The sequence below is a fragment of the Stegostoma tigrinum genome, chromosome 14, assembly GCF_030684315.1.
Source record: "Stegostoma tigrinum isolate sSteTig4 chromosome 14, sSteTig4.hap1, whole genome shotgun sequence".
Taxonomy (NCBI): Eukaryota; Metazoa; Chordata; class Chondrichthyes; order Orectolobiformes; family Stegostomatidae; genus Stegostoma; species Stegostoma tigrinum.
Genome location: NC_081367.1, coordinates 19,099,560 through 19,118,122, shown reverse-complemented (window position 1 = coordinate 19,118,122; position 18,563 = coordinate 19,099,560). Strand labels below are relative to the sequence as shown.

Sequence of the window (18,563 nt, the reverse complement as noted above, 5' to 3'; positions counted from 1 at the left end):
TGAGGGATGTGTCGCGGGAAATACGGGAGACGCGGTCAAGGGCGTTCGAGTCAGTCCTTAGTAAAGGGCTCACCTTTGTCCCCCTACAACCACACATCAACGAATACCAGTCACGGTTGGACGTAGAGCAGTTTTTCCGCCGTCTTCGCCTCCATGCCTACTTCTTCAACCGGGTACCTAACCCTCCTTCCAGTGACCCCTTCACCCGCTTCCAACACAAGTCCTCCTCCTGGACACCACCGCCAGGCCTCCTACCCTCCCTCGACCTCTTCATCTCCAACTGCCGTCGAGACATTAACCGCCTCAACCTCTCCACCCCTCTCACCCACTCCAACCTCTCCCCCGCAGCACGGGCAGCCCTCCGCTCCCTCCGCTCCAACCCCAACCTCACCATCAAACCCGCAGACAAGGGTGGCGCAGTGGTAGTATGGCGCACTGACCTCTACATCGCCGAGGCCAGACGCCAACTCTCCAACACCACTCCTACCGCCCCCTCGATCATGACCCCACACCCGAGCACCAAACCATCATCTCCAACACCATTCACGACCTCATCACCTCAGGGGACCTCCCACCCACAGCCTCCAACCTCATTGTTCCCCAACTCCGCACGGCCCATTTCTATCTCCTTCCCAAAATCCACAAACCTGCCTGCCCTGGTCGACCCATCGTCTCAACCTGCTCCTGCCCCACCGAACTCATCTCCACCTATCTGGACTGCATTTTCTCCCCTTTGGTCCAGGAACTCCCCACCTACGTCCGTGACACCACCCACGCCCTCCACCTCCTCCAGGACTTCCAATTCCCTGGCCCCCAACGCCTCATATTCACCATGGACGTCCAGTCCCTATACACCTGCATTCCGCATGCAGATGGCCTCAAGGCCCTCCGCTTCTTCCTGTCCCGCAGGCCCGACCAGTCCCCCTCCACCGACACTCTCATCCGCCTAGCTGAACTCGTCCTCACCCTCAACAACTTCTCTTTTGACTCCTCCCACTTCCTACAGACTAAGGGGGTGGCCATGGGCACCCGCATGGGCCCCAGCTATGCCTGCCTCTTTGTAGGTTACGTGGAACAGTCCCTCTTCCGCACCTACACAGGCCCCAAACCCCACCTCTTCCTCCGGTACATTGATGACTGTGTCGGCGCCGCCTCTTGCTCCCCAGAGGAGCTCGAACAGTTCATCCACTTCACCAACACCTTCCACCCCAACCATCAGTTCACCTGGGCCATCTCCAGCACATCCCTCACCTTCCTGGACCTCTCAGTCTCCATCTCAGGCAACCAGCTTGTAACTGATGTCCATTTCAAGCCCACCGACTCCCACAGCTACCTAGAATACACCTCCTCCCACCCACCCTCCTGCAAAAATTCCATCCCCTATTCCCAATTCCTCCGCCTCTGCCGCATCTGCTCCCACGATAAGACATTCCACTCCCGCACATACCAGATGTCCAAGTTCTTTAAGGACCGCAACTTTCCCCCAACAGTAATCGAAAACGCCCTTGACCGCGTCTCCCGTATTTCCCGCAACACATCCCTCACACCCCGCCCCCGCCACAACCACCCCAAGAGGATCCCCCTTGTTCTCACACACCACCCTACCAACCTCCTGATACAACGCATCATCCTCCGACACTTTCGCCATTTACAATCCGATCCCACCACCCAAGACACTTTTCCATCCCCACCCCTGTCTGCTTTCCGGAGAGACCACTCTCTCCGTGACTCCCTTGTTCGCTCCTCACTGCCCTCCAACCCTACCACACCCGGCACCTTCCCCTGCAACCGCAGGAAATGCTACACTTGCCCCCACACCTCCTCCCTCACCCCTATCCCAGGCCCCAAGATGACATTCCACATTAAGCAGAGGTTCACCTGCACATCTGCCAATGTGGTATACTGCATCCATTGTACCCGGTGCGGCTTCCTCTACATTGGGGAAACCAAGCGGAGGCTTGGAGACCGCTTTGCAGAACACCTCCGCTCAGTTCGCAACAAACAACTGCACCTCCCAGTCGCAAACCATTTCCACTCCCCCTCCCATTCTCTGGATGACATGTCCATCATGGGCCTCCTGCACTGCCACAATGATGCCACCCGAAGGTTGCAGGAACAGCAACTCATATTCCGCCTGGGAACCCTGCAGCCATATGGTATCAATGTGGACTTCACCAGTTTCAAAATCTCCCCTTCCCCTACTGCATCCCTAAACCAGCCCAGTTCGTCCCCTCCCCCCACTGCACCACACAACCAGCCCAGCTCTTCCCGCCGACCCACTGCATCCCAAAACCAGTCCAACCTGTCTCTGCCTCCCTAACCGGTTCTTCCTCTCACCCATCCCTTCCTTCCACCTCAAGCCACACCCCCATCTACCTACTAACCTCATCCCACCTCCTTGACCTGTCCGTCTTCCCTGGACTGACCTATCCCCTCCCTACCTCCCCACCTATACTCTCTCCACCTATCTTCTTTACTCTCCATCTTCGGTCCGCCTCCCCCTCTCTCCCTATTTATTCCAGAACCCTCACCCCATCCCCCTCTCTGATGAAGGGTCTCGGCCCGAAACGTCAGCTTTTGTGCTCCTGAGATGCTGCTTTGCCTGCTGTGTTCATCCAGCCTCACATTTTATTAACTTAACTGATTGTAGAGCACTTTGGGATGTTCTGAAGTCATGAAAAGTGCCAAATAAGTCTTTGTGTAACTCTCTAAAGAAACACAGATCTGAAATCAGAAATGGAACAGATATTACTGGAGAAACTCAGAGGGGTCTACCAGCATCCATGGAGAGAAAATAGAATTAATATTTCAGGTCCAGTGACCCTACTTTAGAACATTCTGATAAAGGGCCACTGGACTGAACATTAACTTTGTTTTCTCTCTACAGATGCTCTCAGACCTGAGTTTTTCCAGCAGTTTCTGTTTTCATTTCAGACTTCAGGTATCTGTAGTTTGTGTTTCAGTTTAGATCTGCAATCTTACTGGCACCTCCATTTTTGTTTTATTTTTGAAGTTTGTGCTTTTCATGTAGAAGCTTTGTAGTCGGTGTTATTGCAGAAGTAATTCAGTATAAACTACCCATTGACAGCATCTCCATCCTACTATTCTAAAGTATCAAGTTTTAGAACAAAGTAGAACCGACAACTACCTGTAAATGTTCAGTTTTCTCCCATTATTAGCCTTAAGACTACACTAATCATTTTGTTATCAATCGGTAACATTAATAAGTATATTACTTTTTACTTTCAGATTCTTTCGGGACCTGGAGCACCGTATAGAAGAAGACGTTGTTATCTCAGATGTCTGTGACATTGTGTATGAACACACTGTCAACCACTTCAATGTTTACATTCCATATGTGACAAACCAGAGCTATCAAGAAGCTGCCTACCGACGAGCAATGTATGTTTTATTGATATTTTTGTTTCTGACCGGGAGGATATAACTATCCTTGTTGGAGGGTGTGCACACTCGCCTATCACGTGCTTGGGTAAATGTCCCGCTGAGCCTAACAATAGATGATGTGTCTTATCTCAATGCATAAAATGCACTGATGTTAGCTATATGGTATTGAAGTGGCATTTGAATTTTGAAGAAATCTGTTCTTCTAAGCACTCAGATGATCCATTAGCATCTGTGCAATAACAAAGGCAGGGTTAATGTTCCAGGTATCATGACTCTGAACTAGTTCCGACAAAAAGTAATAAGAACTGCAACATTAACTCTTACTTCCTCTCTGTGGATATTATCTGTGACTCAGTTGGCAGTATGCTTGCCCCTATGTGACAACATTCTCGGTTCAAATCCCCAAACTTGGATTTTAGCATTAAAATCCAAGGCTGATGCTCCACTGCAGAGCTGGGAGATTTGGAGGTGCTGATGGATGAGGTGCTAAACTGAGGCCCCTCTGCCCTCTGAGGCACTATTTCAGAGAAGGGAACTCTCCCTTGCCAATGTTTATCTTTCAATCAACAGTACAAATAGAAAAGATATGTCTCGTCACTATCACATTTTCAGTTTGTGCGAGCTAGATTTGTGCAAGTTGACTGCTGCATTTCCTCCGATTAAGGCAGTGACTACACTATGAGACTGACTGTGAGGCATTTAAGATGTCTGGAGATTATGTAGTGTTACATAAATAAAAAGTCTTTCTTTTCTTTAATAGATTCAAACTGACCAGCTGAGTGATTCCAACATTTTCTGTCTTCACTTCAAATCTCCTTTTTATTTTCCTATTTTGTTGAATTGTTCAAACTGATATTTCAGATCCTGTTGCAACTCAAGAGCAATGTATATTTTGTTAGTGTTTTGACAGTGTTTCTTACAGTGTGTCCATTTTCATTTCCTTTAAGTATTTAAAGTTTATTTTTAATTCATAAGATATAATGTTTTTGACAGCAGCGATATTTTTTGTCTATCTCTGATTGCTGTTGAGAAAGTAACAGTGACCTCTTCTTGAAATAGTACAGTCCATACTAGTCAATGTTTGAAAGGGAGTTTCAGGATTTTGAACCTGTGATGGTAAAGGAATGATAATATTTTCATAGAATCCCAATCCACCTGACCTGCATATCCCCAGACACTGTGGGCAATTTAGCATGGCCAATCCACCTAAACTGAACATCTTTGGACTCTGGGAGGAAACCAGACCACCTGGAGGAAACCCACGCATACACAGGGAGAATGTGCAAACTCCACACAGACAGTTGCCCCGGGGTGGAATTGAGCCTGGGTCCTTGGTGCTGTTTGGGCGGCAGTGCTAACCACTGAGCCAGTGTTTCACGTCAGGAAGGTGTTGATTCAGAGGGGGAACGTGCAGATAATGGTGGTCCCAAGTGCCTGCAGTTTTGTTTTTCTATGGAGACTCTGGATTTGGGTCATGGTGTTGAATGTGTTTTGTTGAGTTGCTGAAGTGCAGCTTTTAGATGATGAGCACTGAAACCATAGTATGCCATTGCTAGAGGGAATATTATTCAAGTGGTCTGATTTGCCATGAATGGCAGTGTGATTCGTGACAGTCATTGGATCTGAACATATCCAGACAAGTAGAGTGTAAACCTTATACAAAAAAAACTCCAGATGCTGGAAATATGAAGAAAAGACAGACTGCTGTAGAAGCATAGCAGGTCTGGCCACATGTGTAGAGAGAAAACAGAGCTAATGCTTTGATTTCAGTGTTCTGAGTTGAAATGTTAACTCTGTGTTCCCTGCCAGACAGCTGTACTTATCCAGCACTCTGTTTTTTGTTTCAGCTAACCATACACTCCTGAGTTTTGCCTTGTTAACAGTGAAAAAGCTTTGGCAAGTCAGGAGATAAACCACTCACCACAGCATTTCCAATCTCTAACCTGCTCTTGTAATCATTGTTTAGGTGTGGCTGATCCCCGGTCCGCTTTCTGGTCACTGGTTACTTCTAAAGCTGGGTGGTTTGGCAACAATAATGGAATTGAATGTCAAGAAGTAGGCGGTAAGATCCTGGCTTGCTGGAGGTGGTTATTGCTTGGCACAATTGTTACTTAGCAGCTCAAACCCAAATGTTCTTTTTCTCATTCATGGAATGTGTACACTGCTGACCAGGCCAACATTTGCTGCGTACATCTTGCTGCATACAAATATCTGAAGAATTTTGAATGGAATACAACTCTCTGTAACCGTCAATGAACAGCTTCACTTCAGTTCTTATAAAAGGGGAAGGTTATTAATGAAGCAGCTAGATGGAGCAGGTTGGATTTAGGATACCATGCTGTGGGATTCCTGCAAAGATACGTTGGGCTGAAAAGATTGCTCTGCAACAGCCATCTACCTTTGTGCTAGATATGACCCTACTGAGTGGAAACCTTTTTCCCACTTCCCATTGACTTTAGTTCTGTTAGGATTTTCATGTCTTGGAACATAGTTTAATGGTAGTGAACTATCTCAAATAACCCTTACCCAGTGCAACACATTGGAAGAGGTAGCAAATACCACAAAGTTCCAAATGTTGCCATCTGGGAAAATAGCATACGGTTGCAGTGGTGTGGATTTGATCCCTATCATGAGAAGAAATCCAGAAATCACAGAATAAAATAAAATATTAGAAAGAAGTGAGTTTACAGCTTCACTTTGAGAAGACACAGACATTCAGACAGCAACTAAAACATGTTTACCAAAAGAAAGAGACAGCACCAGCCATGGAAGCAGCAAAAATGCAAGCTCAGCACTCTTAAAAGCAAAACTTAATTCAGAAGCTGGTAAGGAGTATCAGAGCTAAGAGTTTGGGCTTGATAAAGGGGTCGGGGAGGGGTTGGTGTTGGGAGCAAGCTAGCAATGAGGCTTTAGCAATGGAGACTCTTTAAAGAGTAACTGAAGGTTCTAAGAGGTAATGTTAGAAATCCTTAAAGGGAAAGGGAATGATTTAATGAAAAAGACCAAAAAGAAAAGACAAAGGAGAGAGAAAGACAGTTCTCATCTCTCATAACAAATATGTTGTCATTGATCTGTACCAAGTACACAGTAAAATGCAGTGAAATGGCCAGGAAAGATATTTAGACTGATGTTATAGAATAAGGAAAGGCTTCAAATTGATTTAAGTTGAAAACAAGCATGCTTAAAGAAATCTAGTATTAGTCCAGTGGAAGAAATAAAGTTGAGATCCATTAAGGATTTGAAAGCACTGGGATTCAGTAATTAATGTTATAACTTCAGCAGCAAGATTTATAAAGGCTGCAGCCAAAGATCTTTATTTTAAAAAATTGTGAAGAGAAAAGTGCCTGGTGTTTTACGCTGTGAAAGGCAGGAAAGTTTCCATTTTACCAGCGAAGAAGCAGAAAAACTCAATTTTCATTGCAGACGATAGGAAACTCTGCAAAAAAGGTGGGCGGCTGTCATTTTAATCATTAACGAGCAGGAAAACCCTGATAAATGTGGGACAACTAGTAAGCACTACAAAGACACAGATTTTTAAAAAAAGCCTGAAATCCTGCAATGACTGCAGAACAGCTGACAATGCAATTTAAAGCTCTACTGAAGAATACATTACAGTGTTATAGAAATACCGTGTTAAAAGCCTTGGTACATATAGGAAATACTGCAACATTTCTGTGGTACAGAGTCTAGCAATCTCTACGGTCTTTCAATTTAAAACAGTATTAGTGAATTCAAGAACAGCAGTTTTAATGCAGTATTGAAATGATACTGATTTTCAAATATCTTGACAGTGTTAAGATTAACTATTGAAATGAGGGAAAAAATAGTAAAAGGTGTAATATTCTTTAGCAGATTCAAAGTCAGGGAAAGACCATGTGGAACACAAGATTGAACATCATGAATGTGACAGTTATTAAGCTACAGCATTGCCTCAAAATTAAATGCTGAGATTGAAGCTGAGCAAGTTAATACCTTATTTCAGTGAGTTTTATTCCTGATGTTATTAACAGACAAAATGTTACAGATGACAGATACTTTTACAGAGCTTAAAGGCTCTTAAAAGCTTGAAAATATTTTGATAATTAAAGAACATAAGATCAAGTAAATTTTGAATAAGGTAGTGTTAACAGAAGAGTTCTCTCCAGAAGATTCTGCAGACAACGACCTTATGACCTTTACTGATAAATGTGAAAATGCAGCTTTGAAATCAGCATTCATAAGAAAAAAATTGCCCTTAGGCTGCCTGATGAAAATTTGTCAAAATTCTTATAGTCCATTGACGATTTACTTTGGAGAAAACTTCAAATTGTGCTGGAATCAGAAATTAGAAAGATTCATAGATTATCCCTGAGAGGACAAGACAACACTGTCTCAAGATGGAGACAAAACCTGTTCACTATATTAGATGTGAACAGTCTGAAGAGACACATGAAAAGTTTTCAGATAGAACAAGCCAAATATCTGGATCTAAGAACCAGTGGCTGCACAGCCTCACAGGTGGAAACAATATCCAGCATCATTGAGAGCGCTATATTTGCAAAACTGTAGATCACCAGCTTATTTCTGCACATCTTCTGTAATAGCTTAGAACAGCAGAAGTGCTAGTGGTCAGAGACGTAAAGGAGCTATGTGGTAGAGCACTCATCACTGTTAGAAATAATACTGGCATTTGGTGAAATACCTTCATTGGGCAGCAATGAGTTCCTAGGGAATAAGCTGATTCAAATGAGTCAGAAAAGATTAAACATATTCTATATCACTGGACATCCTGTTGATTTTGTGCTTGCTATAGGAGCAAGTATTGATGCCCTATCAGATGAGTTATCATGGATGCAGATGCAGAAGTTACAGCCTGCAGAGATGAAACTACCATAATACAGAATGAAGAACAATCAGAACCAAAGGAAAACAACGTGCGTAAGAGTTGAAAATGTGTACATTACTTCCCACCAGCCAATTTCACTTTCAAGCCTGCACATGTCTTTACCTCAACTTCATCAGAAGAGATCCACAATTGCTCCAGAATCAAACAACTATCCAAACACTGATCATGGAACAAAACTATTATTGGGCAACCACCCAAGTGGCAACCAGTAGAGAGCTTCATTTGGATTTTCCACATTCATTGCAGAACCCAAGCAGAAGAAAGAAATGAGTGCAGTCACTTATCTTGGTGTAAGACTGCTGTTTAACATTATCCATATTACCCACATAGAGAAAGTCACTGACTTCGTAACATTTATGGCAACATTCAATCCTCTATCTTCTAAAATACAGAAGTCAATGCCAGTGGGCGAGATGGTGCTGAATATGCAGCAATCTTTCAGAAAAATGAATAAAAGTCTCTAAATTTTACTTCACCAGACAATCAACTGCAACTGGCAACTGAAAACACCCAGCCAGATCAAAAACTCGAGGGAAATGAGTCATTTGGGACTTCAAGGAACCAGTGTCCACAGTTCAGGATACTATCAACAGGAAAGAAAATTACCTGATCAACACTCCAACATATTAGAATTAAAAAGCCACCTCTATCAGTTCAAGAGTAACTCCTTAATCCAGGTACACAGAATATTTTAAGAAAGTGTTTTTATTTCAACAGAGCAACATACTTCAAATTGGGTAGATTAAACGGTCATCTACTGACAATACCTACATCACATGCTCCACAAATGGTATTTGAGAGAAGAAAGATCCTCCAGTGCAGAAATGATCCACAGATCTGAACCATAGTCAACGTTCCTCAAGCAGGACAAATACCATTCTTCCTGACCCTGAAGAGAGTGTATTCTGAGAAAAGTGTGAAATGTCCAGACTGCCCACATTTGTGAAGCCAGAGACTTGGGAGGGAGATGGCACAGTGCTAAATGTAATTTAGTTGTATACACAATTTTTTAAAAATTAAATCATAGGATGTGTGTGTCACTAGCTAGGTTGCCATTTATTGCCCATCCCTAATTGTCTTTGAGAAGGTGTGATGAGTTTCCTTCTGTATGCATAACAGGTTAACTACAGGGTATTGGCCAGGGTTGTGGTGGCAGTGGGGTTAACAAAGTAATAGTTCTGAGGGAATAATGTTTTTGTTACTTTACTACAATTCCATCCATTTTACTGTTATTTGTGGTGCAGATAAGAAATTCTACTCTAGCTTATGAAGTGAGCAGATATACCTGTCCAGTCCCCCAGTGTCCTAGTAATTATGACTTATCAAATGTGGTTGTACTGATTGCTATCATGTAATAAATCTTGTTATTAAATAAGAATGCCTCTTTTGTAGATACTCTATGGTGGTGTATCCTCCACTACTGGCCATTTAGTCTAAGACAAAGTGAAACGAGGATTTGTGGCAGTGAACTACCTCAAATAACCCCATCCCTAGTATGGTGGTAGAAAACTGGTACAGACTACATTGGTAGAGGTGGTAAATACCATAAAGTACCAGCAGCGATCATTGAGAAAATATCACTCAAACTCCATTCCTGAAACTCATTACTTTAAGTGAAATGACTTTAACTGAATCATGTGTTCCCATTGTAATCAATGTTAAAACCAGTTCTGCAGACCCTTTCTCTTCAGGGAAATAAAATATTATAATTTGTAAGTTGAAATATATTATGTTGCTAATAATAAAATAAAACAGCTGTGTTTTGAACTTAGTCATGTTTAAAGAAAAATTTAGAAGAAAAATATGATTTCCCACTTACAGTACATGTGCATCCTGCTGACTTTCGAATCCTGGAGTTCCAGGGAAGTCAACTGAACCAAATTGAAGGAGAGAATGATCTCCTTCTGTTCTGTTATTTTTATTGAGCTAGGATTCTAACACTAGAAATGGATCCAACAGAAATCACCCTTCATCTCTAAGAAACAGCATTTATTTGCTTTGATGCGAGTGAGGAGAGTTGGAATTGAGTTTGATTTTTGTACCACAAACAGTCATTCCCCACTACGTGGTTCCATTAGGCCCAGCCTGAACTCAGCTGTTATCCCACTGATAGCGATTTTTCATGTAATCAGCAAACACTGTTTCTAGCAGCAATCACTGGACGGGGCTTGGATTCCTGCTTCCTTGGCTCTATTTATCCTGTACCTGCCTAAGATCACAGAGGTTTCAATTGTTCTGTAGACTGGATCAAAAAACTGTGTGAAAGAATCGCCATCCAGTGAAAGCTACTTCTGAGGTTGAATAGGGCATCTTGTATGTAATTCCATCATTTATGCCTTTTGCACAAAGGTGGAGGTAATACAATGCTCTCGGTGATTTCACAGGAAATATTTCTAAATATTTTGCCATTTCTCCTGCTCACTCTCAAAGAAGTTCAAACTCACTGATTCGTATATTGGTCCTTAATGGGATGATGACCAAAGCTGCTTTTGCTGGCACTGCCTATTTCCAGAACACTCGCTTGCATTGGAATTCCAGCATTGGATTGGATCTGAGTGAGGACACAAATAAGACAGCTAAGAGAGGGAGGTATTAATAGGAAACAAAGTTAAAGTGAATCTCCCAATATTTGATGAGGTTACAAGCTCCATTAATTGAACAACAACAAAGTGAAGCAACATTAAACAGGGACAATCTCAAATGAAGACTACTGATTTTCATAAGTCATTTTAGGTAAATATTAAGGGCTCTTGTGATTTTATAACACAATGTGGTGATGTACTTGTCAGGGCTGGATTTCAAAGATTTGTTTGATTAACATTTTGAAGGACTGTCGTCTCAATTGTGGTTTTTTTTATCAAAGGGAAAATAATCTCCAGTTCCGTAATGTTATGGCTGAACTCGAGAAAGATCCCAAATGCAGAGGACTGCCTTTTCCTTCGTTTCTTATTCTGCCTTTTCAAAGAATAACACGATTAAAACTGCTGGTACAGGTAACTATCTGAGTTCACTCTGGATATCAGACTAACTATAATTTTCAGGAGAATGTATCAACAACTATTTGTGTCATGATTATTGTTTCATACAATGAACATCATGGTGTGGTGTTGTGGTACATCAGTCGTAAATTTCATCACATTGCTGAGCTGAGTCGAGTATCTCAATGTCTTCAGGCTAATAAGTAAAATGGAATTCCATTTCATTTCTCTGAAAAAATACTACTGAGTGCTCCAAAAATTATTCAACAAGCTGTGTGATATTCATGTTGAATTTTTAGAATTTTTTTACAATTTTAACCCCATGAGTCATTAGATGTGGACATTGTGTTGCTTGAGGTAGTTTGATTGGGACACAGGACTCAAGAGATATTGAGCTAAATTTGCAAATGTCATGGAGGGTTTGCATCATTGATGTCTGGTGAATTACCTCACACAATTCTCCCCTATCATCTCATTATGTATGCAACAGACCTTTGTGATGTGGTTCTATGTTATCTTGTCATCACCAATGTAGATGTTCTCACCACTGCCAGGATTTTCTTGGTTTTCAGCTTCATTTGCCATATTATAAGCCCAGCTGTGCATCAGGTCAAATGCTGCCAGCAAGGAACAGCCATTTACAGTCTATGTAGTGGAAGAGAAACAGAAAAAAAAGACCAGCTTCAAAAGAAAAGCCACGCTAGAGTGGAACAGTAGCTCAGTGGTTAGCACTGCTGCCTCACAATGTTAGGGCCTGGGTTCCATTCCACCCTAGGACAACTGTGTGGATTTGCATATTCTCCCCGTGTCTGCGTGAGTTTCCTCTGAGTGCTCCAGTTTCCTCCTACTGTTTAAAGATGTGCATTTTAAGTCATTAGACATGCTAAATTGCCCATTGTATTCAGGAATATGTGGACTTGGTGGATTTGTCATGGGAAATGCAGGTTTACGGGGATGGTGTAGGAGGGGTCGGACAGGGTGGGATGTTCTTCAGAGGGTTAATGTCAAATTGATAGGCTGAATGGCGTCCTTCTGCAGAGAAGGGATTCTATGATTCTGAGAGGATATAGGTGACACAGTAACACGTTGTGAATATAATATTATATTCACAAATACATTGGCACTTTAAATCATCAAGTAATTGACTGTTGTTGCAAATGAAGCTGCGGAGGCTACCCATCTTTAGCATCTACTCAACTGTTGCTACTCTATTCTTGCCCTAATGCCCATCATAGCATAACATCTTGTCATTGGTAAATGTGGGAGCATTGTGTGTTGTAAAGTCATCAAGCAATTGTTGACATTAACTTTTATTAATCGGTGGGAAAATTGAAGAAAGAACAAACAAAAATGTCGCATTTGTTTCTGGGACTAAACAGAGGTTGATTGCCTTTGAAGCAATGACAAGTTTACAGTCAATGACTTATCACTAAACCCAATATCTTGAAAACAGCAGCAGAAGAGTTAAAGGGAGCATCCTAGTGAGCAGAGTGAGCTAAGACAGCAAGCCTAGAGACCTAAGGTACACTCTGTTATGATGCCTGGCAGCATCATTGCAATGATGTATCAACAAGTTCCAAAGGGCTCCAAAAAATTAACCCGGTGAAAAATATTCTAATTGAGTTGAAGATTTATTGTGATGATGCCATCCAATGCCTGTAGACAGTGGGTGGCAAGCATGCACTGTCCATGGATTGTGCCCTGAGTTGTTGGGGACTGCTGGGGCAGATGGAGGCCTGGAGAAGATGTTTTGTGTTCTCTGTCAGGAATGTCATATTTCTCTGATTCTGCCATATTTTCCCATGTCATTCAGGAGTGGGAAAATTCCACTCATTGTATGACAATCTTAAAAAAAAGTTACACACATGAATTTGAAGGTTATAGAATAAATTAAAGTGTTCTTATTTGTTGTGTAATTGAGATCATGCACTTAAACAGCCAAAATTTGATTCTCGGTTCACTCCACAGCCCTGTTTATAACTTTACCTTCACAGATCTTGCTTGAACCAATCTCACTGTTTCATAGCAGGTAGAATGCTGTGTTGGGGGCCAATCAGTTTCACCAGAACACAAGGCTGATATGGGAACTCTTTTTATTTTTTTTCACCTGGCCCACCACTCTCTCTGAAATTGAAGTAGCTTAGGATCAAGTAATACACAATGCAACCAAATGAGGTTAACTTAGGTTTATAAAAGTCCCTACTATGACTGAATTCAATTCTGTCCACAGAATATCTTGAAAACAGCAGAAGAAGAGTCAAAGAGAGAAAGCACTGCTGTGAAGGCACATAAAGAACTTGAAAAGGTACAAGAGCAATATTCCCTTTATCTATTTTTATTCAATTCTCCTTTCTCATATTTTGCCAGTAGTTTTGACTTTGGATGAAACTGCAATCAAACAGTGTCAACTTGGCCATGATGACGCACTGTTCCTGATTTTTATTTCTATGGAATTCAGCCCTTGTCTTTTTCATTCCTTTTCTTTTGCATTTTTGTTATACCTCCCAAGCAAGGATTTATAATTCTCGACTTTTATATTCTATATCTATGTTTTACAACACTGGGAAAGTGTTTGGCACTGAGAAAATACCAAAGGGATCACATAAAGTCCACACTAATTCATGAAAAGGAGATTTTTTTTGACAAACCTACAGTGGCTTTTTAAGGATGTATTTAGCTGAATAGATGAGGGGGAACAAGCAGAACTGGTACATTTCAATTTTCTGCAAGTTTTTAGTAAAGTCCGACATATAATAAAAGCATAAGGGATTGGTGATAATATACTAGCATGTGTTGAAAATTGGTTAGCAGACAGGAGATAGGAATAAATGGGTTATAATCAGAGGGGAAGGCAGTGATGAGTTTTCGGACCAACTGAATCAGTGCTTGGGCTGCAGCAGTTTGCAAAATATATCAACAATTTGGTTGAGTGAATCAACTGTAAGATTTTAAAGTTTTCTAATGATTGAAAACTAGGTGAGATTGTGAGTGGCAAGAATGATGTAATAAGGTTTTAAGGTGATTTAGACAAATTGAGTGAGTGGGCAAATGTGTGGCGGATGCAATGTAAGGTTGCCAACTTTGATAGGAAAATAGAATGGCAGAATATTATTTAAATGATGGTAGATGGGAAATGTTGATATATGAAGGGACCGTGGTGTCCTTGTAAGTGAAAGCAAGTAAGCAGATGCAGCAAGCAGGTAGGAAGGCAAATGGTCTTCATTTCGAGAAGGTTTCAGTCCAGGAGCAAAGGAATGTTGTTGCAGCTGTATTGGCCTTGCTGAGGCCACACATAGAATATCGTGTGCAGCTTTGCTGTCATTACCTATGAAAAGATATACTTGCCATCAAGGAGGTTCAGTGAAAATCCACCAGTCTGATTTCTAGAATGACAGGTTTCTGGTATGAAGAGGGAGTGTGTCAACCGGGACTGTAGTCACTGGAGTTTCGAATAATGAAAGGGCATCTTTCTGAAATATAATAAGTTTTAACAGACTGGATGCAGGGATGATGTTTCCTCTGGCCAGGGGATCCAAAACAAGGGGTCCGTGTTCTCACGTGGTATGACAGTTTCGCCTGGGTCTAAGAGAAATTTCTTCGCACAGAGGATGGGGAACCCATTAATTTACATCTGCAGAACGTGGCGGAAGCCAAGTCACTGAATATATTTATGAAAGAAGTAGATACATTTCTAGAGGTTAAAGGTGTCAAGGGGACAGCAGAGGTATGGCATTGAGATAAAGGACTAGCCACGGTCATGTTGAATTGTGGAGCATGCATGATGGGCTAAATGACCTATTGGTTCTCCTGCTTTCTACGATTCTGTGTATTGAAGTATATACATATAACCATTGTGATATATAAACTATAATTCACAACAAAAGACTGTGACAATATACTGTATATTGATAGATGTTCAATCAGGCCTCCATGTATCCATTTTTGGAATCCCTCAGCAATAATTTGTTATCCTATTTGATTTTATGTGGTCAGCTTTATTTATAGCATAGACACTTCCTTCCCATATTTCGGTTTGATGCTGAATGCTCCCCGGCATGAAGAATGGGGAGAAGGTAGAAGGGAAGGATGAGGGAGCACAGAAAATTACATGCTAACAATGCTTTAAGCGTAATCCATAAATTTACAAAGATACAATCTTTAAATATAAATGACCATATTGGAAGATAAAAAGATTTGTAGCCTCCTAAAAGATGGATTATATCTTTAGTAGTCTTTTAATAGTTCAGAACTTGAGTATGGCTAAAAAAGATATATTGTTGAAGCTTTTTCATCTCGCACTCATTAGGACAATTTGCAAAAATTATCAAGGTAATAGCTAAATATTTATTCAGAAATAGTAAGAACTGCTGCTGCTGGAGTCAGAGATTACACAGCGTGGAGCTAGAGGAACACAGCAAGCCAGGCAGCATCAGAGGAGCAGGAAAGTTGATGTTTCAGGTTTGGCACCCTTCTTCAGAAATGGTTTTAAAACAAAGAAGGGTCCCGACCTGAAACATCAACTTTCCTCTGATGCTGCCCGGCCTGTTGTGTTCCTCCAGCTCTACACTGTTATAGCTAAGTATTTATATTGTAATAGAATAAGCTGTTGATTAGTAAGTAAATTAACTCTGAGTATAAAGATTTTGCCATGGAGATTGCACAAGTTAATGATGACTGCTACTTAACTGCTAAGCTTTGCCTAAATTTTGTTGACTTTGACTTGACAATGTGTCTTTTCCAGCAATATTTTTTAATATACACTTTAGCAGGTACTGAGCCTGCCTGGGTGAAAAACACATCTGGCAAACCTAATGGCTGACACATCAAATGCGCAGGCAGAAGACATGCTAAGTCATAACACACTAATCCATTGTTTGATGGCTTACAAATTGTTGGTGCAGAATGAGATGACTCTTAAAGCCATATGATATATAGTGAGTTCAAGAAATCAAGAGAAAACTTGTCTATGTTCTATTGTCTTACTGTTCTTTTGCAGAAATGGTAGCGACAAGCGAAAGATTTACCTTTACAACACATTTTTAGAATGTTTTACGTATTCTACACAAATTTGGGAATTCACGCACATAATGTGAAAACAGCTCTGCATGTTTAGTTTTACATATAGTGTATGATGCTGCCACCAACATATTTTAATTGCATTGGAGGTCCAGCACTTACTGGGCCAGCAGGAAAATTCCATCTTAAACTGAGATGGCAACAACTATAAATCTGAGTGAGAATGTTAACCTCTATTCCTGGTAGGGGCATTTTCCAAGTCAAGCTTAACATTTTAGCCTTAATAGCTCTTCTATAAAACAGCCTTGCAGAAAAAAGGTTTTTTTCCACACATTTACAGATTAAGCCAAACAACAGCAGACATCTGCTTGGTATTTTTAAAACACAACCCTATGAAGATGCATTAACTACAAAAATCCATCTGTTGTTAGTAGAAATTTCTTCTTGTTGAAGGTTATCAAAGAGTGTAGTGAACGTGTGAAAAAAATGGGCAGAACTGAGCAGCTGATCAACTTTGAGAAGAAATTGGAGTTTAAAATTAAGGTATGAATGGAAAATTGTACCATCTATATAAGAATGAATTTGTCTCTGTCAGTAAGCCAGTATGCATAACTTACAGAACAGAAAGCAATGAACACACTGGAAGAATAAAGAAAATAGAATCATACATAAAATAGAGATACAATTGCTCTTTTTACTGTGTAAAAGAAGTAATATAAAATGTATATTACAGTGTGCACATTTTTAATGGAATTCTCTAATTATAACAAGACACTGTGGAACAATAGTTTTCAGGTAATCTATCATTTTCAATGTGATTTGAATAAGGTTAATGAGTAGGCAAATGTATGGTAGATGAAATATAATGTGAATAAATGTGATCTTATTCATTTTGGTAGCAAAGTAGGAAGGCAGATTTTTACATGAATGGTGATAGATGGGGAAAGGGGGAGGTGCAATGATATCTTGGTATCCTTGTAAAGCATTTAGTGAAAGTAAGCATGCAGGTGCAGCAGATAGTGAAGAAGGCAAATGGTATGTTGACTTTCATCGTGAGAAGGTTTGATTACAGGAGCACGGATGTCATGCTGCAAATGTACTGGGCCTTGGTGAGACCACATGTGCAATATGATTGTAGTTTTGGTCTCTTTATTTGAGGAAAGATGTTATGGAGGGAATGCAATAAATGTTTTTAATCTGATTTCTGGTATGGCAGGGTACCGTGTGAAGAGAGACTGGATTGATAAGGATTTTATTCACTAGAGGTTAAAAAAAAATCTGCAGATATTTGGTAGAAAGCTCTAAAATTCCAATAACATGGGTAAACATGGGAAGCATGTTCCTGATAACCAGGGAGTCCAGAACCATGAGTCATAATCTAAAGATACAGGCTAGTTCATTTAGAACTGAGATGAGTTGGAATTTCTTCACCCAGAGATTGATGAGCTGGTGGAATTCTCCGCCACAGAGTGGTTGAGAACAAAACATTGAATGTTTTCAAACAGGAGTTAGATACAGTTCTTAGAGTTAGAGAGATAAAAGGGTATGGGGAGAAAGAGGGAACAGGGTACTGTATTGAATGATGAGCTACCATCATATTGAATGGTGGAGGGGCTGATAGTTAACTCTTGCTGCTATTTCCAATGTTTCTATTTTTCTAGTCATAAAACGATCAGTAGGCCATTTTTTCTATTATTACCAAATGTTGCATTTAATCAAGACATGCTGTCTCCCCAGGCTGTGCCAATCATCTCTCAATCTCGGTGGCTACTGAAGGAAGGTGAATTGGAGCAAATGTCAGGACAGAAAGCAACACGAACCTTTAGGAAGAAGAAACTGTTCAAGCCAGTCTACCTAATTCTGTTCAATGATCTTTTCCTAATAACCAAGAAACATTCCTAGTGAGTACTTGCAAATGCATCAAAAATATTGGCTGTGTAGAGGCCAGCACTTTCAAGTATTGTACAGTTATATGTAAATGGATAGTTTAGGGCATGTGCCTTCTGTAAGAGGTGGATTTCTGGAAGAAAACTTTGCCCAAGAGTGTTGCTTCAAATTTGGATATTTTGAAATCTGAAATCTAGCTACTGCATTTTCAAGTATTTCTAGTTTCTGAAAGAATAAGTATCTGAAGTATATTGACAGAAAGATATATATGTCAGTATAAAATGGTTTGTTTCCAAGGTTCTTTTTCAAATAGATTCAGTAAATAGAAATGCTTTTACTAGGAAGCAGCATGTTCAATGACTCTGACACTAGCCATTCACCTCATGGGTTCA

The 18,563-nt window shown here is 40.9% G+C and overlaps 1 protein-coding gene across 8 annotated transcripts in view; it reads left to right on the top strand.

Moving 5' to 3' along the window:
* Positions 1-18,563, top strand: part of ngef (neuronal guanine nucleotide exchange factor) — a 78,242-nt gene that overhangs the window by 39,914 nt on the left and 19,765 nt on the right. For all 8 annotated transcript variants that reach the window (XM_048542705.2, XM_048542706.2, XM_048542699.2 and 5 more), the window contains 5 exons: positions 3,250-3,402; positions 11,154-11,283; positions 13,499-13,573; positions 16,738-16,827; positions 18,022-18,185. In XM_048542705.2, the coding sequence (XP_048398662.1) occupies positions 3,250-3,402; positions 11,154-11,283; positions 13,499-13,573; positions 16,738-16,827; positions 18,022-18,185 (612 nt within the window). The remainder of the gene's footprint in view (positions 1-3,249; positions 3,403-11,153; positions 11,284-13,498; positions 13,574-16,737; positions 16,828-18,021; positions 18,186-18,563) is intronic.